A 22631-nucleotide genomic window follows, 5' to 3' on the forward strand; every position below is an offset into this window, starting at 1 on the left:
CTTCGTACATCTTTCGCAGGCGGATGTGGTGACCCTCTTTCGAGCGCTCGTCCTGACTGCGGTTTGGACTTTGGGTCTACGCCCGTACCACGGGACGTTATCGCAGCTTTAAAACGTGAGTTTCCATGTTCCCTTATAACACATCGTCGGCGAAGAATTTTTAACGTAGTTAGCCAACTTATCGTCGGCTTGTCTACGGTTCAAAAGACGCGCCATCCTTGCATATGTCAGCTTGCAGAATGGCTTGCAGATCCAATATAGTAGCCCTTCTTCTCCGGTCTTTCTCTGCCAGCTCATCGGGGAAGACATTAAAAAGGTTACGCTCCGAAGGGTCATAGTCCGTGAGATGAGTAGATCCTATTGGAAGCCGAAACTAAGCCCTGCGTGAGTAACGACTTGGCAGCAAACAATCGACTACCTTAGCCCTTTATTTGGCTGTTGCAAGAGTCTCAGATGAGCTGAAGAATATTTCCATCACGCCTACTACGCCTTAGTTGTGCAATCACTGTAGATGAGCTTCTCGTTGAATTCTTGTTTATTTGGCTAGCAAGCGATACTGTGCTTAGGGTTAAGATTTTTTTTTATCCTTTATCGGGATGCACTGTAAAATCGACCCGACATCTCGGAAGCGAAGTACCGCAACACGGCCCTTGCTATGGATCCCTAGGAGCGCGTTCGGAAGGAATGTGTAGGATTTCCCTCATGGGGAGCCTCATAGTTGCCTAGCCAAGCATCGGCGCGATGATGCCGGCACCATGGGCGGGAAGGACTTCGAGATCGGACGCGGTCCCATCTCTTATCAGACGATCGGAGTCGAGATCTGTAGCCGGGCGACTGGTAGCCCGTCCTATTGGATCTCGGAATACAATCACCGTTCTTTTAGCGGTTCCTCCCATCCAACGGACGTTAGTGGCCTCCAATCTGCCCGTTTGAAAAAAATAGTCTCGCCGCTTCTAATATACATCCTTGCATCGGGATGCAAATTGCGAGGCTTAATGGCCAGCTCCATCAGCCACACATGCGGCAACTGCTCGAAAGCGGCAGTGATGTATTGCCGACATGCATTGCCGACTTGCATTTCGGTCATTCATGAGCCTTCGGACGAACTTCAGTATTCCCAAATGCTCTAAAGGACCGAACTTTGGCACGCCTAGGGCGTTTGCCACGTGTGTGACACGAGGGCATCGTGGTAACATGAGCTCTTCCACGTGTAAAAATCAGACAAGGCTGCGTATAAAGACTCTCTTTGGCCTAGTCTACCACTAACAATCGTACTAACGCATGTCAGATGCATTGAACGTACGTGGAATCGACCATTTGCTCTATGCAGCCGCGTCTAGTATCGTTATGCGACCGAATCATAATTTCTTTTACTCTTAAATAACAATGCCCACATTCAGATCTCACTTAGTTTGGTAAAATATACTTTACCGCTGTCGACAAACACCTACCTTTATTCCTCAGGCTCTCACAACGCACAACCCCATGAAGTTTTCGAGCATATCGGTGGCTGCACTCCTCGGAGTTGTTGGCGCAGCTCCTCTTGACGCCCGAAACGGATTCGAGAGCGACGCTCTTGCGGCCAAGGGTGCTGTCAACCTCGGATACCACGTTGCCAAAAATGGGTATCCAAACCCGCAGAAATGTACCTTGGAGACGGCAGCTGTTCGGAGAGAATGGTACATACAGATCAAATCTTGCATAAGCGGACGATTTAACAATATGTCAGGTCGACGCTAGCGTCATGGGAGAAGAAAGATTACATCAACGCAGTCAAGTGTCTGGCGAAGAAGCCAGCAAAGACACCAGCTGGTATTGCCGCTGGAGCAAAGAATCGCTACGATGACTTCGTCGCTACTCACATCAACCAAACCTTGGCGATACATGGGACGGTATTTCTCTCCGTCTACTTTCGAGATGTACGGCACTCTGATCTCCTGTAGGGGAACTTTCTGACATGGCATCGATACTTTACCTGGACCTATGAGCAAGTTCTTCGTAATGAGTGCGGTTACAAGGGCTACCAGCCCTACTACAACTGGCCTTGGTGGGCCAACGACCCTCTTAAATCACCCACCTTTGATGGGAGTACTCTCAGCCTGTCGGGCGATGGAGCATTTGTCGCTGGACGCAACAACACATGCATCCCCAGTCCAGCAGCATGTGGCATCAGTCTTCCACCAAGCCATGGAGGAGGCTGTGTAAAGTCTGGACCGTTCAAGGAGTACGTACCCCATCTTACCACTCCCAAGAAGAAGAAGAAAAAGCTTATGTACTCACGTGCCTCACAGCTGGTCAGTCAATCTTGGACCTGTCGCCCCCGTCCTAGCAGACGCCAAACCAAACCCCGAATTCACGGGCCTAGGCTACAACCCGCGCTGCCTTCGACGCGACATCTCCAAGATCGTATCACAGGGCTGGACTAAAGACTCGGACGTGGCATCGCTCATCAAGAACGGCAAAGACTTCCTCAACTTCACGACCACCATGCAAGGCGATTTCGCAAACGGCTTTCTGGGCGTGCACACTGGCGGCCATTTTACCATTGGCGGTGACCCGGGCGGTGATTTGTTTGCGTCGCCAGGCGACCCGGCGTTCTTTTTGCACCACGCAATGATTGATCGGACGTACTGGACGTGGCAGAATCTGGATCTGGATAAGAGGTTGTATGCGCTTGGAGGGACGATCACGGTGAACAATTCGCCTCCGAGTCGGAATGCGACGTTGGACGATGTCATCACGTTGGGATATGTCGGTGTGCCAGATGTTACGATCAAGGAAGCGAGTAGTACCTTTGGTGGGCCGTTCTGCTACATCTACGTGTAAATAGTGGAGAAGAATGTAACGGCCGTTGACCTTGTACTATCATCATGAATCTACAATAGGTTGTTCAAAAAATTGATAAAGATATCGATTTTGTATGCATGAAGTACATATTGAACCGTGACATTTATGTCGTTTACATTATTTCGTGATATCGCTATGAAGTGAACGAACCCTAGCCCACTGTAGACAAACAGTATAAACCCCAAAAGACGCAATGCTCCGCCATTTTGAAAAGACAACCAGTCCAACGCCGTGCTTATGCTATGTATGCAGTTTCAAAAAATCATCAAACCCCTAGGAGAGAAGCCGACTAAGCCAGTCCAAATACACCCTTCGTTCTCCTCCACAATTCCGCTCCCATTGCTTTCCTGGTATCCACTGTCCGTAGCGCCGCCTCCTTATTCTCGCTCGCCCTTCGTAGCAAGAAGTTCAAGCACTCAGTTGTCGTACCCCAAGTCATGCACTTGACCACCTTAGCCTGCTTGTCTGCCTTCATCGTCGGGTCCAGGACGAGCGACTGCGAGATCTCGTCTGCCATTCCTTGAAGCTGTGCGTACGTGAGGCGCGGAAGCTTCTCGGGTGCGGTGGTGAGCATTTGGGATGCGCGGATCTGCTTGGCTCTCTGGACGGAGGCGAGGTTGTGGGTTGCGAGGACGATGTTGACGGGTGGGAAGGGGGTGTTGGGTGATGGCGAGGGGATTTTGTCGGTCCATTGTTGCTGTACGGCGGCGTCGAGACAGGCGTCATAGTTTGCGTCGGTGCTTTCCTTGTTATCGAAGGTGAGCTCCTTAGGCTCGTAAGTCAGATATGCGCCCCGAACAAGCTTCACACCGGCGATGTAGCCCTCTTTTGATGCGATTTCCAGATGCTGCGCCATGCGTTGCGAAATGCCCCGGAGGTAGCATTGGTAGGTAATGTAGAGAAGGGCGCGGCCATGTTCAGGGGCGTTGTACTTTTTCTGGAGAGCAAGAGTCCACTTCTCGATTCCGATGTTTGTGATTTCCTCCTCGGCTCCAGGGAGTAGAGTGACACCCTTTGCGGCAGCGGCATCGCAGGCGGCGGTCATAGCGGCCAGCATTTCCGGCGTAGGGTCTTGTTGCTTCTGGAGGAGGTGAAGGGCGTGGCGACCGAGGCCTGACCATCTGTTGTTCCATTAGTACACAGCTAATTGCGAGGAGTGTGGGCTTCCAATACGCACTTCAAGCCAACAAAGTCACCGTCCATCGCCATATCCACGCTCTTCAACATGCCCTTCCGCCACACTTCGATTTCCTGCTTCGTCTCCTCAGCCGTTGCTTCGCCTCCGGCGAGCACTTCCAGTGCGTACTCGTAATAGACGCCACCATATCCTAACACATTCCGCGCGAATTCTGAGTTACGGACTACCTCTTCTTTCTGCTCGCCCACGCAGAACTGGGCGTAGAAAGTCTTCTTGAGTAAAGTAGCGAGCACAGGGTTGTGCTCAACGCTCATGAAATACGACTTGGAGTCGAGCATGCGCCGCAAGATGCCGAAGCACAGAGAAAGCAACACTGGAGATGAAGACATGGCGGTGATGAGGTACGAGCGAAGGACTGTAGAGGTTGGCAGACGGCCAAGGACGGCTTTAGTGGAGGCTTCGTGTGGCGCAGTCTGTGTGTTGAGGATCTGTGAGGAGGCGGTCACTGGTGATGACGTCGGCAGAGAGACGTTTTGCCGTGAGCTCTGGTGGACATATCGAGCAGTGTAAGAGAAGGTTCGGGGTGTCTGTGAACGGGCCAGGCTTTGAAGGCTTTGAAGGCGCTGAAGGTGGTGTATCCGGAGTGCCATGGCTGAGATTGTGTGTAGAAGTCGTTATCGGTGTTCCAGTCGGGGATTTGACGACTTCTTTGTAGGTCACGGATCGGTTATAGTTGCACTTGGTTGGGTGAATTGCCACGTCGGTCCAGCCTGGCTACGCAGCAACGTGATTCGAATGGGGTACAATTGGGCCTTGTGACTGTCCAAAGTGCAGCCTGACGACATATATACTACCGATGACCATCATGGTAATCCACAGAACTCGCGCCATGTTGTTGGCGCTGCTCGGCTTGCGTCGGCACGCGCTAGGATTGGCGGTGCTCCAGACTGGCGGCGCCGCATCCGGGCATGCCTTATCGGCCACGCTACCATTGGGCTATGTCGTTAGATGTAGGGTGGAGGAGCAAATCGCCTTGATCGGCGTGTCGCAGATGGCAGAACCCAGAGCTGCGCGCTGTTGGGTGGGAGTCTGATCTGCAAGGCAGAGAGAGGACTTGTTGAGCGTGGTTGAGCGAGGAACGCGCCAAGACATGTCGCGTTTTCCTGACTCAGCATCAATTGGGCGTAACAAAGTATCATCTCGACTCCTGCTCCTCGTCTGCCAGAATTGCCAATTGCCTTGTCAATTATTCCCGTGAATGCTTCAAGAGTGACCGCATCCTGCCGTACCCCACAATCGGCAGATCCTTGTCTGCGTCGCGCTCATCTCAAACTCTCCTAGCGCATCCAAGCACAGCTCGCACCGCCATCTGTGGCCAATTTGCTGCATCCAACTAAGCCGAACCTACCCAGCCGCCATCGCTCTTAATCAAACGACACCCCGAAAGCTTTTCTTTTCCATTACAGCGCTACTTCTCCACATCAGGCCTGCACGGGACCACGCGCACCGGTATCGGATTCTGAGGACACGCATGTTTTTGATGGGGAGGCGATACGGGCCGTGGGTGGTGCGGAAAGCGTCGGCGCTCCACTATTCAATCGTTCGGTGTTGAGGGCGACGCACGCTGTTACTCCACCTTTTCAACGCATCGTTCTACATCTCCATTTCTACTCGAGCAGGCCCAGGGAACATCTCCGAACCATGTTCGCAGTTGGCTTGCGGATGTGGAGTTCTCCTCACGCTCCTGATGTGCCAGTGTGACCATCGATCGCTATCGCAGCAAACTTTCAATGTTCTTAAGTTCTTTGTTATGAGCCTGTGGCGACTCAAAGTAGGTACAGGTATAATCCATCAATTTGTTCCTCATAACCCGCGCTATGCCATATTGTTCTCCTTCTCCACGCGCCTTGCCTGATCCTCCTCATCGCGGGCGCGATACTTCGACCATCTCCACGCTGTCGGCCATATTTCCCTATTACTGAACTATACCACTGGCTTTCTTCCTCACGAGTTTCCTCCTCTCCTTCTTGGGCTTCACCGGTTCTGCTGCAATCGGGGGTGGTGGCATGGGAGGCAGCGCTGTGATGTCCTCGACCTCGTTCTTCTCCGCCTCTTCCTTGATGTCTTCTTTCCGTGCAGTTTCAATATGTTGGTCGCAATACCGATCTAGACCAGCAACGTCACCTTCCGCCTCGTTCCCTACGTCTCTCCACGTATTCGTAGAGCTCGACATTGTGGTCCAAGAGCGTTGATAATGTAGTCCCTTTTCTTCCTTTTCCCTACTTGCGTCCAGCTCATTCGCCTTGCGCTCTTTCTTTTTTTCAGGCCGCAAAATTTCCAACACCGCCTTCCACATGTTCTTGGCTGTTACGGCGGATTCCACTCGCTTTGGAAATGATAGAAAGCTTTGTGATGTCAGTCAACACGCGGTCTATAGGGCGAATAACTACCATACCTTCTAGAGAAGCTACTCAAAGTTGTGAAGCTGAGGGCTTTCGTGGTGTAATAAGAGTCGGTGAGAGGGTAGAGGGAAAGTCTCATGCAAACAACAACAAACGGTTTGTTTCTGCGACATCCTGGCGCTCGGTGGTGAGAGTGAGACCCCTCGCTTCTATATAATGCAAACTTCTGGAATACTACCACGAGCCCCCCAGAGCTAACGACAACGACGCTCAACTTCCAAGATGTCCTCAACCTACTTCCACCCCCGGCTGTGCGCAAACAGCACCAATGGCGTGCAATGCACCCAATCCGCCGACCGCTTCGCATGTGCCAAATGCCGACTCGTCCAGTACTGCTCCAAGGCCTGCCAGGCAGCACACTGGCCTACTCACAAGAAGCAGACTTGCAATCACGAGCTTATGAGTAAGGAATGGCTGCCAAACTACGCCAAGGAGCAACGTTTGCCCAAGTTCGCAGATGGGTCGGAGAGCGGTTTGGATATCTTCGGCCCGCTCAAGTATCTCTGGGGCCAGGAGCCGGCTCTCGATTTGATCAATCTAGCTCAGAACGAAGGCCTGGAGGATCTGTCACGCAACGTGGACGTTTTGTGCGCTGCGTCTGGCGACTCTCGTCATGTCTTTAAGACTATTGCCAATCTTCCCGAGAAACACACTGGCAAGTGTACCATTGTGTCCAACGACATCGACCTGGACATTGTAGCGAGGACCGCTATTTTCCTTCTCATCGCTGGCTACATGGAGCAAGAAGAAGCTGTACCCGCCATCATCCACCTCTGGTACTCCGCGCTCATCCCCTCTTCCATGCTATCCAGAGTCTGCGAGAAGATCCTCCCGCTAGTCGAAGATGTCTGCACCAAGATCGCGGCCAAAGCTCCCCACTCCCCTCTTGGCAAGACGTTCAAACTCGACTCTGGATCATCCATCCGCATCGTCCTGACAAAGGAACAATGGTTCAAGCTACGGCAGTACCTCTTCCTCCCCACCGGCGTCACTCGAACCTTCGCAAAGGAAGGCCGAGCTCTCCAAATCAATAACCCGCGACGCATCGACTACAAGCAGAACCACTGGTACTACAAGTCCCCCGCATTCCGCACCTGCATTGCCAAGTTCCTCAACGACGACATCTTACTGCCCTTCGGCACGTCGCGACAGCAGTTCGATACGCCGAACCCGACGTTCCATCAGCGCCCGGACATGTGGCCGTTTCGCGACGATGCGGGCCCCTTCTATGGATGGAGCCACGAGGACGTTATGCAAGGGAAGCAGGTAGCAGCTGAAGACGTACTGGGCGCGCAATTCTTCATGCTGCGGTCGCTGCTGTCCAAGGTCTGCGGTCGCATCCGCGCCTCCGATGTTCACTTCAAGCTGTCGTGTCTGGATGCGCGGGACCTGCCTGGGAGGTTGAAGCAGTGGGGGGAAACGCAGGAGTTTGACCGGATCGAGGTAAGACACGCATATTATTACTGACAGTCATTTGCTAATATCATGTTATTGCAGGTCTCCAACCTGTGTGATCGCGCCTACTGTGGCCCAGCGGCTATCATCAACCTCTTCTCTCCGCTGCTCAAACCTTTGCCTATCAACCCGCATGCAACGCTCCTCCTCTTCTTCTCAGGCGCTAATAAGGAGATGCAATTGTCCCTTACCGACCCCGAGAAAGCCCACGAGTGGTACGCCGCAAATAAACGCACTGCGTGCTACCTCGCTGTCCCGAACCCTTACACCATACCGCAGTGGCATCCAGATGGTTTCCGTTTCCACCAGTGCGCCGGCAGTGTCATGTTCGATTGGGACAAGATGTGGGAGAAGTTCCAGGTGGTAGTGGGATTGAGGGGGTTGGTTCTGGACGCTGGGCTGAAGATAAGGAGGGAGGATGAGCATGGTGTGGCGAGGGCGTGGCCTAAGAGGATGAGGGATATGACGAAAGAGGAGTTTAATTTGAGGTTGGGGAGGGATGCTACTTGTTTCGAGCGGTATGTGGAGCTTATTAGGACTGGATAGCGTTCTAGTTCCTTATGGGATGTACTGAAGATCATCTGCGCTGAAGCGATACATCTCCTCGCATGCATCATCCTACTTCTCAAACAGCACCCGCGCCAGCCTCGGGCACTTCCGCCCCCTCCTGCCCAAGCTGCACATGCCCTACCTTGGTTCCCCTTTCATTCTTCTCCGCGCTCACGCCTGTCTCCGCCAACGCCTTGAAAGCAGCCAAAAGATCACTCTTCAAGTCCTCCCAGTTCTCCACGCCAACACTGACCCTGAGCAAAGTCTCGTCTACATCAGAGTCTGACATGCGGCGCCACTCAATCAGCGACTCGACGCCACCGAGCGAAGTAGCATGGTGGAAGAGGCGGAGTTTTGAAGGGAGTTGGCGGGCTTGGGAGGACGTGTGCGTGTAGATGCTGAACACGGGGCCGAAGCCATTGGGCATCTGCTTCTTCAACCAGCCCATGTCTTGTTCTTGCAAGCTTGCATGCACAACCTTGCTAACCACCTTCTTCACCACGTCGTCGTCAGCCTCCGTGCCTTTCCCATGCAGTGCGTCGTCAAGCCATCGTACTAGCTTCTCCGCATTGCTCGATTGCCTCTGCACCCGCAACTCCATCGTCCGCATACTCCGCACACCCAACCAGCCCTCCAAACTGCCCAGCACGGCGCCGAGAAAGATCCTCTCTACCCTCAGCGTCCTGGCTCGCTTCAGCCCGTCTGCTCCTTTGGCCGTAGCAAGGATACCGCACAACATATCGCTATGGCCCCCTATATACTTTGTGCCAGAATGCAAAACCACATCCGCGCCCCACGCAAACGGATCCTGCAGCCCAGGCGGCCCAAAGGTAGCATCTACACTGAGAAACGCACCACGCGCATGCGCTCTGTTGGCGTACTTTTTGATCTCGTAGGCTTCCCCCGTTGGGTTCAAGGGTGTTTCAAGGTGCACCAAGTCACCCTTTCCTAGACCTGCTTGATCCCAGGCGGCATCGTCGGCGTGTAGATCTACGGTTTTGACGCCGTGCATCTTCTTGTGGAGGTCGATTACGCCGTGGCACCCATGGTAACCGCCAGAGATAGCGATGACTTTCGGCACTATGTTGACGAGCAAGGCGTGGAAGGCGCTCAAGCCGCTGCTGTAGCTGACGACATGGTCTGCTAGCTGTTCTAGTTCTTCTGCCTTGGAACCAGGGTAGATTAGCGGTGATAGAATGGTTTCTAGGCGGTTGATGTTGGCGGATGCTAAGCGGGAGTAGACTAATGGGGTTTGGACGCCGACATATGCGTTTTCGAGGTCTTTTGGAATGGGGTTAAGGTCGTCTGAATTGTGCGGGTATCGGAACGTGGTTGATGTGTGTATTGGAGGGGCTACGTCCGTCAAGATGTTGATGCGGTCATCAGCATGGATACCGTAGGTTGCAGGGTGAAAAGGCGCCGACATGGTGCGAACTAGCGGTGGCTGAAGTCTTCAAGATGATCTGCTGAAGCTATTTAGGCCAGACCTGAACGTGTGCTCTTGGTAGAAGTATTCAAAAGTGCAAGGTGCAATTGGTAGCTGGACCTGATGCTCTCAATTCTGCTATGAGATGAGAAAGAAAAAAAGACTTGCGAGGAGCAGTGAGTCAACGCAACAAATGTCGACATCGCGCCCTATACATCAGAACACGTGCGGTTTCGGACCTCAAGAGGCTACACGCCATTTTCAGCGGAGCCGTCGGCATCTGTGGGCATGCCGTTAGACGATTGATAGGAGAGAGGCTTGCGCTGCTGCGGCGGCGCGGGTGCTGTCGGCGATGACGAGGGCGCGCCTCTAGTGCGGGGCCGCCGTTGAGCTGCCCCTCCATTGCCAAATTATGTCGCAGAACCGCGATAAAAGCGCGCAGGACGTCAATGGGCTGCCAAAGAAAGGGTGGCGCTGAGCACATTGACATGGTTGAGAGTTGAGTGGGTTGTCATTCGTAGCTACTGCATTGAAAAGTCGTAATCGTGTTTACAGTGGCTGCTCCAAGAGAAGAAGCTGAAGCCGCTTGCCTTTGCATCTGATTCCTCCGTGACCCCAATCATCTACTCGGCACCGGCAGCAGTGATGGTAGGCGGACCGTCCTTGTACTTGATGCTTCCGCTGCCGCTGCCACAGGCCTCAATGGCGCGGACCACCCTGTATGAGTCGACATCGCCATCAGGAACGCCGCCGAAGACGACGTGCTTGCCGTTGAGCCATGAGGTGATGACGGTGGTGACGAAGAATTGGGAGCCGTTGCTGGGATAGATTAGCGCAGTGTTGGGCATGGATGCAACAGACGTACGTGTTGGGGCCCGCGTTGGCCATGGAGAGGAGGAAGGGGCGGTCGTGCTTCAACTTGAAGTTCTCGTCGGCAAACTTCTCGCCATAGATGGACTTGCCACCAGTGCCCTACTGTCTGTCAGCCAGTTGCCCCTCCTTGTGTAGCCCAACGTCAAACAGGACTCACGTTGCCACGGGTGAAGTCGCCGCCCTGGAGCATGAACTGGGGGATGACGCGGTGGAACTTTGAGCCTTGGTAGCCAAAGCCCTTCTCGCCGGTGCAGAGAGCGCGGAAGTTTTCGGCCGTCTTGGGGACCACGTCGTCGAAGAGCTCGAAGTTGATGCGGCCGGATTGCTCTGCAGCATGTTAGCAATGGGGTGCTGTACGCGAGGGTCGACCTCGGGAGGGGCATTGGTAGCCTACCCTTGACGTCGCCCGTTTTGGTGACATTGCCCTGGTCGTCGACTTGGACGTCTGGGCCAGTCCAGGTGCAATCAAAGTAGGCTTTCTTGACCATGTTGAACGCCGAAGGGGTGAAAAAGCGCTTGTTGAGAGGGGCGCGAATCGAAGTAGCAGAGCGGAAGGCCGAGAGAGTGGCAGCAGAAGACTTTAGGTGGGCCATGGCGGGGCGCGGGGTGCTGCGAGCGGAGCTTTACCCAAACCGTCAGCTTCATGGGTGAATCACAAGCAGCAGCTCTGCGAGTGTCTGGCCATTGCGCGGCCACACAAACTCTACACTCGGGGCGGGACGAGCAGGGAATCCATTCTCGTACCTGTGAAGCTGTTGCGATACTCCAAAAAAGAATAGCTAATGTACAATCGGGGTACTGCACTCGGGGAGATGCTGTGCTGCGAAGGAGGAAGCAGGAGGGCGGGACCAGGCAGCTGTGCAATGCAGTATATGGAAACAGATGGCTATAGTACAATTGGCGAGAAGAATAGCGTGTGAGAGAGTTGCTGGTGTGATGGAATCCAAGGAGACGTAACAGACGTGCCGAAAAACTTTGGAATCCACCTGTCGAAGCTTGAGCACAAACCTCCTGTTCTAGCCCAAACAGCGTCACGTGGTCCAGAGCCCCTCGGAGTTCGCGACCCCGTTTGAACACGCCTCCTGTCCGGGCAACAAACGTGTGCATTCTTCTCACTCATCGCAAGAGGCCGTGCTGCTACTCTCCGAGTCTGTAAGATAGCCAGTAGCCTTTCACGTCGACTTTTAGAGACCAACGAGGCACTCCCGGACGATTCGTTGCCGAGCCCGAATTCAATAAAGCTGCCACATCAATACACAACACCCGCCTCGCCGTTGTAACCAAGCAACGCACCCTACCCGACCACGATGGATCTCAACAACTTGAAGGACCAAGTGAGCAATCTGACGCTCTACGACCTCAAGGCGGGGTTCCGCAAAGCTCAGAATGGTACGCATCCGCCCAAGGAGAGCGCCAGCTGGCCAATGCTAATGCGCGGCAGCCGTCATGAACTACACCGAGATGGAGGCCAAGGTGCGCGAGGCAACCAACAATGAGCCATGGGGTAAGCCAGACCTTCCGAGTGGTATATACACCTAGTGACACACCCAAGGTGCATCCTCGAGTTCGCTGCAGGAGATCGCCAATGCCACCTTCAATTAGTACGCACGCCTCTCCTATACCTCGACAATATTGCCGCTGACCACCGTAGTCAATTGCTGAACGAGATCATGCCCATGATTTACAAGCGCTTCACAGAGAAGTCGTCGGAAGAATGGAGGCAGATCTACAAGGTACAGCAACTGCTCCCCCTTCTCTGCGCCTACTTACAAGCTAGGCCCTCCAACTCCTCGAGTTTCTCATCAAGAATGGCTCAGAGCGAGTCATCGACGATGCGCGCTCCCACGTCTCACTGCTCAAGATGCTCAGGCAATTCCACTTCATCGACCAGAACGGCAAGGATCAGGGTATCAATGTGCGCAACAGGGCCAAGGAACTCGCCGAACTTCTTGCTGACGTCGATCGCATTCGAACCGAGCGCAAAAAGGCACGAGCGAACCGCAACAAGTTTGGCGGGGTCGAGGGTGGAGCGGGCATGGGCGGCTTCTCTGGCAGTGGAGGCTTCTCAGGGGGTAGCGGGGGCGGCAGCGGCAGTAGATACGGCGGCTTTGGTAGCGAGTCAACAGACTTTGGTGGCTACAGCGGAGGTGTATATGGCGATGGAGGCGGCTTTGGGGGCCAAGAAGCCGGGTTTGCAGACACACAACAGCGACGCGATCGCTTTGACGAATACGACGAGTACGACGAGGGCGCAGTTTCAAGCAGTGCACCACCACGGCGGAAAGAGAACACAACGGGCCACCCCAGGAGAGAGGCGAAGAAGGAGGAGCCCAAGGCAAAGGCACCTGAGCCTGTGGCCGATCTGCTTGCGTGGGATGACGAGCCTGCACCAGCTTTCACCTCTGCCGGCAAGCAACCCGCGGCCGCAGCAGGAAACAACTTTGGGGACGACGACGATGACTTTGACGACTTCCAGTCTGCAGCCCCGGCACCCCCCGCAGCGAAACCAACCGGTGCAGCGTTCAACATTGCGCCACCAGCGTCCACGTCTACCATCACTTCTTCGACGCAATTCGCCGCACCACAGGCACAATCTGCCGCGCAAAACAACAACCTCAAGGACTTGTTTGCTACGGTCTCGCCGGCGCCCGCCTCAGATCGCTTCGCTCCGCCTTCCCTTTCTACTCCAGCAGCGACTTCGAGCTTTACGCAAGCACCCAAGCCAAGTGGATACCAAGCTTCGGGGCCAAATTACTTCACGTCTGTCAGCCAAGGCGCACCCAAGTCTGCTGCCTCTACGCCCTCAGTCATGTCTCCAGGTGCTAAGATTGGCGGCGCGGCACCCAAGAAGGCGGGTGGTGATGCCTTTGCGTCTTTGCTCGGTTCAGCGCCTAGGAAGACATCGACGCCGACGCAGAAGGTTACCATGGGCGACTTGGCGAAGCAGAAGACTAGTCAAGGTCTCTGGGGCGCTCCCACATCGAGCTCTAGCACACCTGCAGCTCAAACACCACAGTCAGGGTCCAAGCCTGGTGGTGCTCTGGGCGATTTGCTCGGTTAGATGGTGGCGACACAGTGCGTCCCTTAGTGTCTTTGTAGGTCTGGAGTTGAGCAACAAAATATGGCGTATTACAAGGCTACAGCTGAAGGCTGGGGGAGTGGGAGAGTAAATGACAGCTTGACAGCTCCAAATTCTGAACACATTCGTGAGCCGTCGAGCACCTCCTTGCCGTGCGATTGGTTGCAACTGATCCCTGTCATGCCCCTAATCTCCGCGTCCTGTGCCGCCCTCCACGCTTGCATGTCCTCTCGACGCGCTCAACATGTGAATATTCTCATTTTCCCTCGCTTTGCCTGTTTAACACCCATTTGAGAATGCTTCAATGCAGCTCTCGCGCCTTTTCTTTCGCATTGCCCTGCTCTTTGCGCCGCTAGCCCTTCTCAGCACAACATGGCTCTACTTCTATCCCAGCTTCGACCACCGTTGCGCCTTTCCCTCGCCTCCCGCTACCCACGCTCACGCCACTGCACCGTTCAGGCTCCTCGCTCTCGGTGACCCGCAACTCGAAGGCGACTCGTCACTACCTGATCCCCATGCGCGCATCTTCCCCTCTGTCGAGGATCTCGTGCCCCATCTTCGCAATGCGACGACCCTGGACGAAACGAGAAGTATCGTGACGGAAGCAGTAAATGGGGTAGGAAAAGATGCTATGAGATGGCTAGAGGGCAAGAGAAAGGCGGTTGATCTGTGGGGCAATGATTGGTATCTTGCTCATATTGTGAGGACACTGAGGTGGTGGACGGAGCCGACGCATGTTAGTGTGCTGGGGGACTTGCTGGGCAGCCAGTGGGTTACTGATGGGGAGTTTGAGAAGAGAGCTGGACGGTATTGGAATGTTGTTATGAGGGGGTTGGAGAAGGTGCCGGATTATATCTTTGGTGTTGAAGAGATTGATAGGCGGGGAGGTGCACGGGATGAGACGGTGCGTGATGATGCGAGTACAGAAGATGAGGTGGAGGTGGAAGACCAGAGGAAGGCAGAGGAAGGAGAACAAAGCAAATCAGACGGAGAAGAACACCGCACGGCAGAGGAAGGAGAACAGAGCAAGCCAGAAAGGAAGCCGGCGTGGGGAGGCACAACAGAAGTCCTGGGTGCAGACAAGAGCTGGGAGAAGCGCATCATCAACATCGCCGGAAACCACGATGTCGGATATGCTGGAGACATAGACGAGTCACGCATTGAGCGATTTGAAAAGGCTTTTGGGAGCGTCAACTGGGACATATGGTTTACTCTTCCAGATGGCTATGCATCCGCTACAGCCACAGAAGATTCGACCACGACCGACCCGCCACCTGCCCTCCGCCTCGTAATTCTCAACTCCATGAACCTCGACACCCCTGCTTGGTCAGAGGAACTCCAAACCGAGACGTACTCTTTCATGAATCACATTATTGCGAATTCACGCTCTATAACCGACAAAACACATGCCACCATCCTGCTCACTCACATCCCATTCGAGAAAGAATCTGGCATTTGTGTCGACAGCCCGTTCTTCGACTTCTTCGAAGACGGCCAAGGTGTCAAGGAGCAGAACATGTTGAGCGATCATGCGGGTAAGATTATTTTGGAGGGCATCTTCGGGATGAGTGAGAATAGATATGCGGCAGGCGGGGGGCTTGGTAGGACGGGGATTGTGGTCAATGGTCATGACCATGAGGGATGTGATGTTTTGCATTGGATTAGGCAGACTGGGGTGGAGGGTGGATGCCAGGCAGATAGCATCAAGAGGGAGGAAGCATACTGGCCTGCGGTTGCCGTTACGCTGAACGACAGTATGCCCATTCCCTCTGCCGATGTAGACGATATCGATGTCGATGCAGTGTCACTCAACGAGACCGAACCTGCAACCACGAGCAGCGACGAAGCCAGCGAGACCGCATCCTCCGAACCGAGTACAGAGCCTACAGCAGAATCACCAGAACCAGACGCATCACCCAAATGGAAGGCTCGCCGCTTCCCGCCGCTTCGTTACGATATCAACGAGAAGAACGAGTGTACGACAATCAACGACGCACCGCACATCCGCGAAATCACGCTTCGTAGCATGATGGGCGAATTTTCCGGCTATGCCGGCTTCCTCTCTGCATGGTTTGACCCCTCAATGGGCGATAAAGGCGAGTGGGTGTTTGGATTTGCAAGCTGTGGAGTAGGCGTGCAGCATTGGTGGTGGGGCATCCACATTCTAGATCTGGTTTTGCTCGTGTTATTCGTAATCGCGGGTGTGCTGAGGATTGTTGAGAGCTTCCTACAGGAGGGTCAGCTGAGAAAAGAAAAAGAAATTCGCGAGAAGGAGAAGGTGGGAGTAATACGCAAGACGAAGACTACGGCCGATCAGTAGACAAGACAGAGATGATTGTTTGTAAGTTTTGCATAAGCATACGAGCGCGGCGTTCACGGCATGTGTTGGATGAATAGACGCGCGATTATATACAAGTACCATTGTACCTCAGTGGCATCGTTACCTTGTTCACATGTACACATCGCTATGCGAAAGGGACCAACTTAATCGCATGTGGGGAGGAACTACCGCAGTGCAAGACACCACAATCTACACTTTACTAATCACCAACTCTCCCTAGTCTCGACTTCCGTCCAAGCCTCCAAGACGTCAAAACACAACAAAAAAACAGAGTCTCTAATGCCTCTTAATTCGATACATTTCAAGGACGACATAAAGTGACACGAAAGAGAAGATACATGGCAAAGCAGTACCTCGGGACATACAAACAGATGCGGAAGACCCGAGATCTACATCACATTCCAACCCCGCAATTCACTATGCGGGGTCGCGGCTAGTCGACTCGCCGGTGCGGAACGAACGCATCATTGGCGCCTAGTACATCTAATTCAGGCGATTTAATTCGTTGCGCCCCAACCTGGTCGGATGCTTTTGTTTTCGCTCCATGAGACATGCATGCTAAGCGGATCAGGGACGATATGTGGATTTCAGATAAACTCGGATTCATTCCGTCCTGTCAGCGTGTTAAGGAGGATGTACACATGAGTCTTCCATCCGAATGGGGTATATTCCTCATCTGAGCACACATTATTCGTGCTAGTGGCCTGAAATCAGGCATGCTTTCCTATACGACGGAGGATCGAGCCGGCAAACCAGGCGGTCGGATAATAAGAATAAGCGCGGATACTTTCCGTTCATCACGCAGCTGAGCTACTCGGTACATAAAGGGCTTATTCGAACATGCCGCGAAGTGGATATCATCGTCTCTCGTGCTCCAGTGCATAGAATCCAGGATATCAACAAACACTATAGCAACCATGTCTCTCGAGCGCGTAGATTCTATTGACCCGGCCGAGGTTTACGACTACATCATTTGCGGGTAAGACATTCGCATCTCCCACCGAAACCAGTCTTCGAAGACGCAGAAAACATTTCACGTTCCCGAACATTGAGGTCTGACTGACACCCAGCTAGTGGAGGGACATCCGGCTGCGTGGTAGCAGGACGACTTGCTGAGGACCCTAATGTCAAAGTCCTTGTGTTGGAAGCTGGACCGGATAACAAGGATCTCGAAAATGTGCATATGGTGGGAGGGTGGAACAAAAACCTCGAGGGTGAAACAGACTGGAACATTATCACCGAACCCATAGAGCAACTCGACAATAGGCAGGTGAAAGCTAGTCGGGGACGGTTTCTCGGAGGATCGAGTGGCGTGAACGGCACATTATGCATTCGTGGGACAAAGCAAGACTACGATGATTGGGGGTTGGATGAGTGGACTGGGGACAAGATGTTCGAGTACATGAAGAAGGTACGAGCCATTCCTCCTAAACTTCCAACTGTTATGCTTGACGGAGTTAACCGTGACAAAGGCAGAGACATTTCACGAGAAAGATTGGCACAAGGCAGACAAATCAGCCCACGGCACCAACGGCCCCCTACATACAGAACCACACGATCTCGCGCCCATCTCAGAACGAGTCAAGGAAAGCATGATTGAACAAGGACTCCCTTACCACCCAGATATGTTCACCACGGGCAAGATCTCCACTGGATGTGGCGACGCACTTCGAACAGTGCATCAAGGTATCCGATCAACGGCTGCGGACTTCATCACCAAGGGATCTAAGCGGAATAACATCACCATCAAAACCGAGGTGACTGTTGATAAACTTCTCCTATCGCGAGATGCAGGTGAACTCACCGCGAGGGGCGTTGCTACGATTTCGAAATCTGGGAAGAAGGTCGAGTATCAGGCTAGGAAAGAAGTTATTGTCTCTGCGGGTGCATATTGCAGTCCTCCGATCTTGATGCGGTCAGGTCTTGGCCCGCGGGAGCAGCTGGAGAAGCACGGCATCGAGTGTCTGGTGGATCTTCCTGGAGTTGGGCAGAATTTGATGGACCACGTGGTACGTTTATCATCTTATATTGCACTCTCGTGCCAGTCACTGACGAACACCAACAGCTATGTTTCATCTTCTATGAAGTTTCCCAGCCCGCCCTAACAAATGACTATCTCGCCTACCACGACAACGCCATTGCCTCGACGTATCAATTGTACAAGGAGAAAAAAACGGGTATGCTCTCCACCTTCCCCTTTGGCATCTTTGGCTTCACACGACTCGATGAGCGCCTCAAAGACTCGGAGCTCTGGCAAAACGCAAAGAGGGAACCAGGCCGTGACCCTATGGGCTTGACGAAAGATCAACCGAATATTGAGTTCTGGAACACTGAGCTATACGGCGGACCAGCGCAATACAACGATTTCCCGGTTGATCACAAACACACATTTGCATTCTGCACGCTTCTTTTCAATCAGCATAGCAGGGGCAGTGTCGTACTCAAATCCACGGATCCGCTAGAGAATCCCATTGTCGATCACAACTACCTGGATCATCCGCTGGACATGCTAGTCCTCACCGAAGCATGTCGTTTTGCGAATGAGATTGTTATGAACGGGAAGGGCACCAAGGATGTGATCAAGGGGAGTTGGCCGGCGAACCTAACGCACCACACTTTTACGAAGCAAGGAGATTGGGAACCGTATGTTAGAAAGCATGCAACCACTTGTAAGAACACTTACGTCTCCTATCCACTCTTGCTGTTATGGCGCTCCTTCGCCCTACCGTCCTGCCATTTTGCTAACTCGATTGATACTCTAGGTTACCACGCCTCCGGCACGTGCAAGATGGGTCCGCCAGATGACAAGAATGCCGTTCTTGACTCGCGACTGAGAGTCCGAGGTGTACGTAATTTACGTGTTGCAGACGTGTCTTCCGTGCCGATAGTGAACAATGGACACACGCAAATGGTTGCATATGGTATCGGCGAAGGCGCCGCAGAGCTGATCAAGGAGGATGCGCTGAACTCAGTCTCGAAGTTGACGCCTAAGCTAGAGGGTATAGCAATCTGATCGAAGCAAAGTCTTCTTTGGAGGCTTTCGTTATATTGCGCACTGATAGGCTGAGTCTTGATAGGGGTGTTGATGAATACATGTGTAATCTTGGGAAGTATTTATAATGCTATGTGTAACTGTGGAGGCCTTCGATGACCTGTAGGTACATACTATGTTCATGCTGGATCTTCCATCTCAGATCAGTAACGGCGTTATCATCCCTGAACAAAACTTCTCGCTCCCGTCCCTGACACCGGCCCCATGCTCGTCTCAAGAAAGCCGTAAAGGGGTTAACACTTAGGAGGCACCGCCGTGTCCACCACGTCCAGGACCACGACCGCAGAAGCCACCGCCGCGTCCGCCATGATTTAAACCCATCAGACCGCCGCGCGTAGATGGTGCACTACCACCTCTTGTAGCTGTAGAGGTGAAGCCAGGAGGAGGCGTCGTCTTGCGAGTATCGCGCCTAGCATAGTCAACATTCACCCCTGTCTACACTTCGAAGCAATGAACATACCAGTTGGGATAGTGCATCATGGTACGACCTGTACACCAAGTCTTACCAGAAGCCATCTCTTCCTTAGCTACAATCTCGTGAGCTTCCTGTAGTTCACGTGCGGCTTGCAGTGGAGGAAGCACCAGACCACCATGAGCCTTGAAATGGCGAATCAAGAGTAGGTCAACCAGTGCAGGGTTTTCTACGATGGACTTAACGCCTGGATGGCAGTCGCTGGGGTGTGTAATACCCCAGATGACTTGGTCAAGGGCGCGCTCGTTACTATCGATGAGATCCTGAGTAGTTGTTAGCTGCGTATCGACTTCTTGTAGGGAGCACGGATCTGTGTTCAATGGAAGCAGGGTTACTTACAATAGTGTTGCTGGTCTTGACAGCAACATCGACTTCCTGGCCCCACCTCTGATTGGGTTGTTTATGTTTCTTATACGTGCGCCAGCAGGTCACGATGCTAGCGTCTGCATAATCCTCTAGTAGGTTGGTTGTGGGACCAAGAGCTCGATCTCTGTCCTGGCGGTAGGTCATGTCGGGGTTCCATGCATGATTAGGGGTGGATAGGTTTTGCGAATTCGACATAGTGATGATGTATCGGGTATATGCACTGGCTAGGCTAGTGGAAGACCATGTAAGTCAAGAACAATGAACTCAAGATTCCTGGGCCGGACTTACCAATTGTGTGTCGAGAGATGACTGTCGATTTAAGCCTCAAGAGGAAAGCCTGGTTAATAAATGAAATACCTGGTGATCGTTGCTGGTAGTAGAGGGGCAAAAAAGACTATACGGGCGGTAGAAGGGGTTTATAAGTACCAGGAGTTTGGATCCATGTGATTGTGAAGTCGGATTCCTACCACAATCCTCCTTCACGGAGAGGCAAGAGTGGAAGGTTATAGACAACTACCGAAGGGCAGCAAATCCAGGTGAGTTTGCTGCTCACCTTCAGTTTCCAAGCCATGTGACGCTAGGAGTGGATGTTCAGTCACACGGAGAATTGTTTGAAGGAGCGTAGAGTGACCGAAGACAACAATTGCGGGCATCATGAGCCCCGTTCAACAAGACCACATTTGCGAATGTTTTCGGTTTGACAATGTTAAGCGCTCCCTACTTGCGAATGCCATCCAGACCGTATCTTTCAAGTGGCGCCTCGATATTACCCATCTCAGTGTTGACGCAAGACGAAAGATGGTTCAGTATATACTTGGAACGTACAAGAAGGCCATAGCTATACAGTTCGGCGCTTTAGAAACGCAGTCTCAAGTCGGAACTTGAAGATCCAGTTGTAAAGAGTCCGTCCGTGATGGCCATGATAGCTATGATAGCGTCACAGCAAATTTGCATCTCCTTGTATCGGCATTCACCCCTTCTCAAAGCCCAAAAAGACTGCATCCTTACTGGGAGCAGGTCATCCGTTTCACACTTGGTGGCGCTAGCCGTTGCACTGCGATTCCCGCTAGGAAAAATGGATGTCTCGGGTGCTGATGTTGAACAGTCAAATGAAGAATTGGAATTCATCGACGTGGAGGCGACACATATTGCTAGTATGCAATTCTGACGAAAATACCTTGGCACTTATCGCACCTGCCTCAAGCTACACGGATCGAGGCAGCTGAGCCGAAGAGCTAAAAAGTCTGTCAAGCTCATTAATGGATTGCTGTGTCATTAGACTGCGGGACGTCATAATAGCAATTCGGTATATGAGACTTCGAGGCCCGTGGAAAAGTAGGCACTACATGTCAACAATGTGAGTAAACGATGAGGATTGAATGATATGGCAGAGCATTGAGAGCAGACAATCTGCTGAGACTGAAGATGGTTCTTCTGATGTGTCTCGGCGTGTTCGCGATCGAGCTGCCCCCACCAAGCTCGAGCCCTCACTGCGATGACGTCAAGCAGAAAGTGCGAAAAGGATGGACCAGAGAGATCTCATAATTAGTACTAGCTCGAAATCACGAACAAGACATCTTTGTTGGAAGCATGTTGGTGTAAAGTGTGTTAGTGTTAAGAGTTTACCTAGGTATCGTGTTCACGCCACGCCTCAGCTCCGCCAAGACATTATTGACGCTAGTCTGTCCCAGGTTAGCGCCGGCGGAGATATCTTGAAGCGACCTCCGCCCACAGACAATTGTGCAGTTGCAACTTCCCGTTTTTCGATTCACACCAGCGACGACGCACCCGACACCGCCCAACGAAACTCGTCCCCAACTAATCATTCGAAATGGCATCCAAGCGCGGGTATGTTGCGACGGCTTTGAATGGGAGGAAATTGGACATGGCTAACTGGCTGCAGTCGCGGTTCCTCTGGAAACAAGCTCAAGATGACCCTCGGTCTGCCTGTGTACGTTCAAATCCGATGCGATCGCTCCGCCCAAAACCTACTCCCGTTTGCGAGGTCGCTCAATACATACACGATGAGAACTGAGGCTAATGGAAGCACAGCGGAGCCGTCATGAACTGCTGCGACAACTCCGGCGCCCGTAACCTGTACATCATCTCCGTCAAGGGTATTGGTGCGCGCCTGAACCGTCTGCCTGCTGGTGGCGCTGGCGACATGGTCATGGCGACCGTCAAGAAGGGAAAGCCTGAGCTGAGGAAGAAGGTCATGCCCGCCGTCATCGTCCGACAGAGCAAGCCGTGGAGGCGAGCAGACGGTGTCTTCCTGTACTTCGAGGACAACGCTGGTGTCATTGTCAACCCCAAGGGTGAAATGAAGGGCTCCGCCATTACCGGACCCGTCGCAAAGGAGGCTGCTGAGCTGTGGCCGGTACGTATAATTGCAGCATGCGAAGGACTGCGCTAACAAGATCCAGCGTATCGCCTCCAACTCCGGTGTCGTTATGTAAGGTGTCTCTTTTCCAGCTTTCTCCAACATTCATGGGTCCACGGGCACGGCGAAAATGCATTTACGGGGTGAAGGAATTGGAAGTAGACATTGCACAGCTAGCAATGGGATGATCT

General features: G+C 53.0%; 11 protein-coding genes across 11 annotated transcripts; 6 read left to right on the forward strand and 5 right to left on the reverse strand.

Moving 5' to 3' along the window:
* Positions 1 to 297: 297 nt before the first annotated feature.
* K460DRAFT_366944 (uncharacterized protein) lies at positions 298 to 1073 on the reverse strand. Its single transcript, XM_040933479.1, has one exon. The coding sequence runs from the start codon at positions 894 to 896 to the stop codon at positions 723 to 725; it is 174 nt and encodes a 57-aa protein (XP_040788681.1). The 5' UTR covers positions 897 to 1073; the 3' UTR covers positions 298 to 722.
* Positions 1074 to 1163: 90 nt separating this feature from the next.
* Positions 1164 to 2873, forward strand: K460DRAFT_386456 (Di-copper centre-containing protein). Its single transcript, XM_040935595.1, has 4 exons — positions 1164 to 1679; positions 1730 to 1892; positions 1944 to 2224; positions 2292 to 2873. The coding sequence occupies exons 1-4, from the start codon at positions 1486 to 1488 to the stop codon at positions 2824 to 2826; spliced, it is 1173 nt and encodes a 390-aa protein (XP_040788682.1). The 5' UTR covers positions 1164 to 1485; the 3' UTR covers positions 2827 to 2873.
* A 169-nt stretch (positions 2874 to 3042) lies between these two features.
* K460DRAFT_386457 (FAD-linked oxidoreductase) lies at positions 3043 to 4937 on the reverse strand. The gene is made up of 2 exons (XM_040935596.1): positions 4025 to 4937; positions 3043 to 3968 (listed from the first exon to the last, which is right to left on the reverse strand). Exons 1-2 carry the CDS (start codon positions 4633 to 4635, stop codon positions 3137 to 3139), a joined length of 1443 nt encoding a protein of 480 aa, XP_040788683.1. The 5' UTR covers positions 4636 to 4937; the 3' UTR covers positions 3043 to 3136.
* Positions 4938 to 5960: 1023 nt separating this feature from the next.
* On the reverse strand, positions 5961 to 6526 carry K460DRAFT_406342 (uncharacterized protein; the record flags this gene model as incomplete). Its single annotated transcript, XM_040936943.1, has 2 exons — positions 5961 to 6390; positions 6441 to 6526. 2 exons carry the CDS (start codon positions 6524 to 6526, stop codon positions 5961 to 5963), a joined length of 516 nt encoding a protein of 171 aa, XP_040788684.1.
* Positions 6527 to 6669: 143 nt separating this feature from the next.
* On the forward strand, positions 6670 to 8448 carry K460DRAFT_406343 (uncharacterized protein; the record flags this gene model as incomplete). Its single annotated transcript, XM_040936944.1, has 2 exons — positions 6670 to 7890; positions 7945 to 8448. 2 exons carry the CDS (start codon positions 6670 to 6672, stop codon positions 8446 to 8448), a joined length of 1725 nt encoding a protein of 574 aa, XP_040788685.1.
* A 79-nt stretch (positions 8449 to 8527) lies between these two features.
* Positions 8528 to 11727, reverse strand: K460DRAFT_395612 (uncharacterized protein; the record flags this gene model as incomplete). Its single annotated transcript, XM_040936055.1, has 6 exons — positions 11495 to 11727; positions 11145 to 11371; positions 10908 to 11077; positions 10743 to 10849; positions 10505 to 10696; positions 8528 to 9902 (listed from the first exon to the last, which is right to left on the reverse strand). The coding sequence occupies exons 2-6, from the start codon at positions 11341 to 11343 to the stop codon at positions 8528 to 8530; spliced, it is 2043 nt and encodes a 680-aa protein (XP_040788686.1). The 5' UTR covers positions 11344 to 11371; positions 11495 to 11727.
* A 110-nt stretch (positions 11728 to 11837) lies between these two features.
* On the forward strand, positions 11838 to 14115 carry K460DRAFT_366950 (ENTH-domain-containing protein). Its single transcript, XM_040933480.1, has 5 exons — positions 11838 to 12139; positions 12192 to 12254; positions 12303 to 12351; positions 12402 to 12483; positions 12528 to 14115. The coding sequence occupies exons 1-5, from the start codon at positions 12058 to 12060 to the stop codon at positions 13809 to 13811; spliced, it is 1560 nt and encodes a 519-aa protein (XP_040788687.1). The 5' UTR covers positions 11838 to 12057; the 3' UTR covers positions 13812 to 14115.
* On the forward strand, positions 14040 to 16513 carry K460DRAFT_366952 (uncharacterized protein). Its single transcript, XM_040933481.1, has one exon. It carries the CDS (start codon positions 14134 to 14136, stop codon positions 16147 to 16149), a length of 2016 nt encoding a protein of 671 aa, XP_040788688.1. The 5' UTR covers positions 14040 to 14133; the 3' UTR covers positions 16150 to 16513.
* A 402-nt stretch (positions 16514 to 16915) lies between these two features.
* Positions 16916 to 19379, forward strand: K460DRAFT_386462 (GMC oxidoreductase). Its single transcript, XM_040935597.1, has 5 exons — positions 16916 to 17149; positions 17245 to 17581; positions 17643 to 18179; positions 18236 to 18839; positions 18933 to 19379. The coding sequence occupies exons 1-5, from the start codon at positions 17088 to 17090 to the stop codon at positions 19181 to 19183; spliced, it is 1791 nt and encodes a 596-aa protein (XP_040788689.1). The 5' UTR covers positions 16916 to 17087; the 3' UTR covers positions 19184 to 19379.
* Positions 19380 to 19657: 278 nt separating this feature from the next.
* Positions 19658 to 20288, reverse strand: K460DRAFT_339070 (uncharacterized protein; the record flags this gene model as incomplete). Its single annotated transcript, XM_040931070.1, has 2 exons — positions 20034 to 20288; positions 19658 to 19957 (listed from the first exon to the last, which is right to left on the reverse strand). Exons 1-2 carry the CDS (start codon positions 20253 to 20255, stop codon positions 19658 to 19660), a joined length of 522 nt encoding a protein of 173 aa, XP_040788690.1. The 5' UTR covers positions 20256 to 20288.
* A 1603-nt stretch (positions 20289 to 21891) lies between these two features.
* Positions 21892 to 22516, forward strand: K460DRAFT_355846 (ribosomal protein L14b/L23e; the record flags this gene model as incomplete). Its single annotated transcript, XM_040931908.1, has 4 exons — positions 21892 to 21908; positions 21964 to 22011; positions 22113 to 22437; positions 22484 to 22516. 4 exons carry the CDS (start codon positions 21892 to 21894, stop codon positions 22514 to 22516), a joined length of 423 nt encoding a protein of 140 aa, XP_040788691.1.
* Positions 22517 to 22631: the final 115 nt, after the last annotated feature.

This window comes from Cucurbitaria berberidis (genome assembly GCF_010015615.1).
Source record: "Cucurbitaria berberidis CBS 394.84 unplaced genomic scaffold K460scaffold_3, whole genome shotgun sequence".
Lineage (NCBI taxonomy): Eukaryota > Fungi > Ascomycota > Dothideomycetes > Pleosporales > Cucurbitariaceae > Cucurbitaria > Cucurbitaria berberidis.

What these genes read in the sequence shown, in the direction of transcription:
- K460DRAFT_386456 (XM_040935595.1), top strand. Translation starts at nt 1,486, where the DNA reads ATGAAGTTTTCGAGCATATCGGTGGCTGCACTCCTCGGAGTTGTTGGC. An exon ending in GCAGCTGTTCGGAGAGAATG is followed by an intron (nt 1,680 to 1,729) that starts GTACATACAGAT and finishes ACAATATGTCAG; the next exon opens with GTCGACGCTAGCGTCATGGG. An exon ending in CCTTGGCGATACATGGGACG is followed by an intron (nt 1,893 to 1,943) that starts GTATTTCTCTCC and finishes GATCTCCTGTAG; the next exon opens with GGGAACTTTCTGACATGGCA.
- K460DRAFT_366950 (XM_040933480.1), top strand. Translation starts at nt 12,058, where the DNA reads ATGGATCTCAACAACTTGAAGGACCAAGTGAGCAATCTGACGCTCTAC. An exon ending in GTTCCGCAAAGCTCAGAATG is followed by an intron (nt 12,140 to 12,191) that starts GTACGCATCCGC and finishes AATGCGCGGCAG; the next exon opens with CCGTCATGAACTACACCGAG. An exon ending in GCCAATGCCACCTTCAATTA is followed by an intron (nt 12,352 to 12,401) that starts GTACGCACGCCT and finishes TGACCACCGTAG; the next exon opens with TCAATTGCTGAACGAGATCA.
- K460DRAFT_366952 (XM_040933481.1), top strand. Translation starts at nt 14,134, where the DNA reads ATGCAGCTCTCGCGCCTTTTCTTTCGCATTGCCCTGCTCTTTGCGCCG.
- K460DRAFT_366944 (XM_040933479.1), bottom strand. Translation starts at nt 896, where the DNA reads ATGGGAGGAACCGCTAAAAGAACGGTGATTGTATTCCGAGATCCAATA.
- K460DRAFT_386462 (XM_040935597.1), top strand. Translation starts at nt 17,088, where the DNA reads ATGTCTCTCGAGCGCGTAGATTCTATTGACCCGGCCGAGGTTTACGAC. An exon ending in TACGACTACATCATTTGCGG is followed by an intron (nt 17,150 to 17,244) that starts GTAAGACATTCG and finishes ACACCCAGCTAG; the next exon opens with TGGAGGGACATCCGGCTGCG. An exon ending in AGAATTTGATGGACCACGTG is followed by an intron (nt 18,180 to 18,235) that starts GTACGTTTATCA and finishes GAACACCAACAG; the next exon opens with CTATGTTTCATCTTCTATGA.
- K460DRAFT_386457 (XM_040935596.1), bottom strand. Translation starts at nt 4,635, where the DNA reads ATGGCACTCCGGATACACCACCTTCAGCGCCTTCAAAGCCTTCAAAGC. An exon ending in GGTGACTTTGTTGGCTTGAA is followed by an intron (nt 3,969 to 4,024) that starts GTGCGTATTGGA and finishes ATGGAACAACAG; the next exon opens with ATGGTCAGGCCTCGGTCGCC.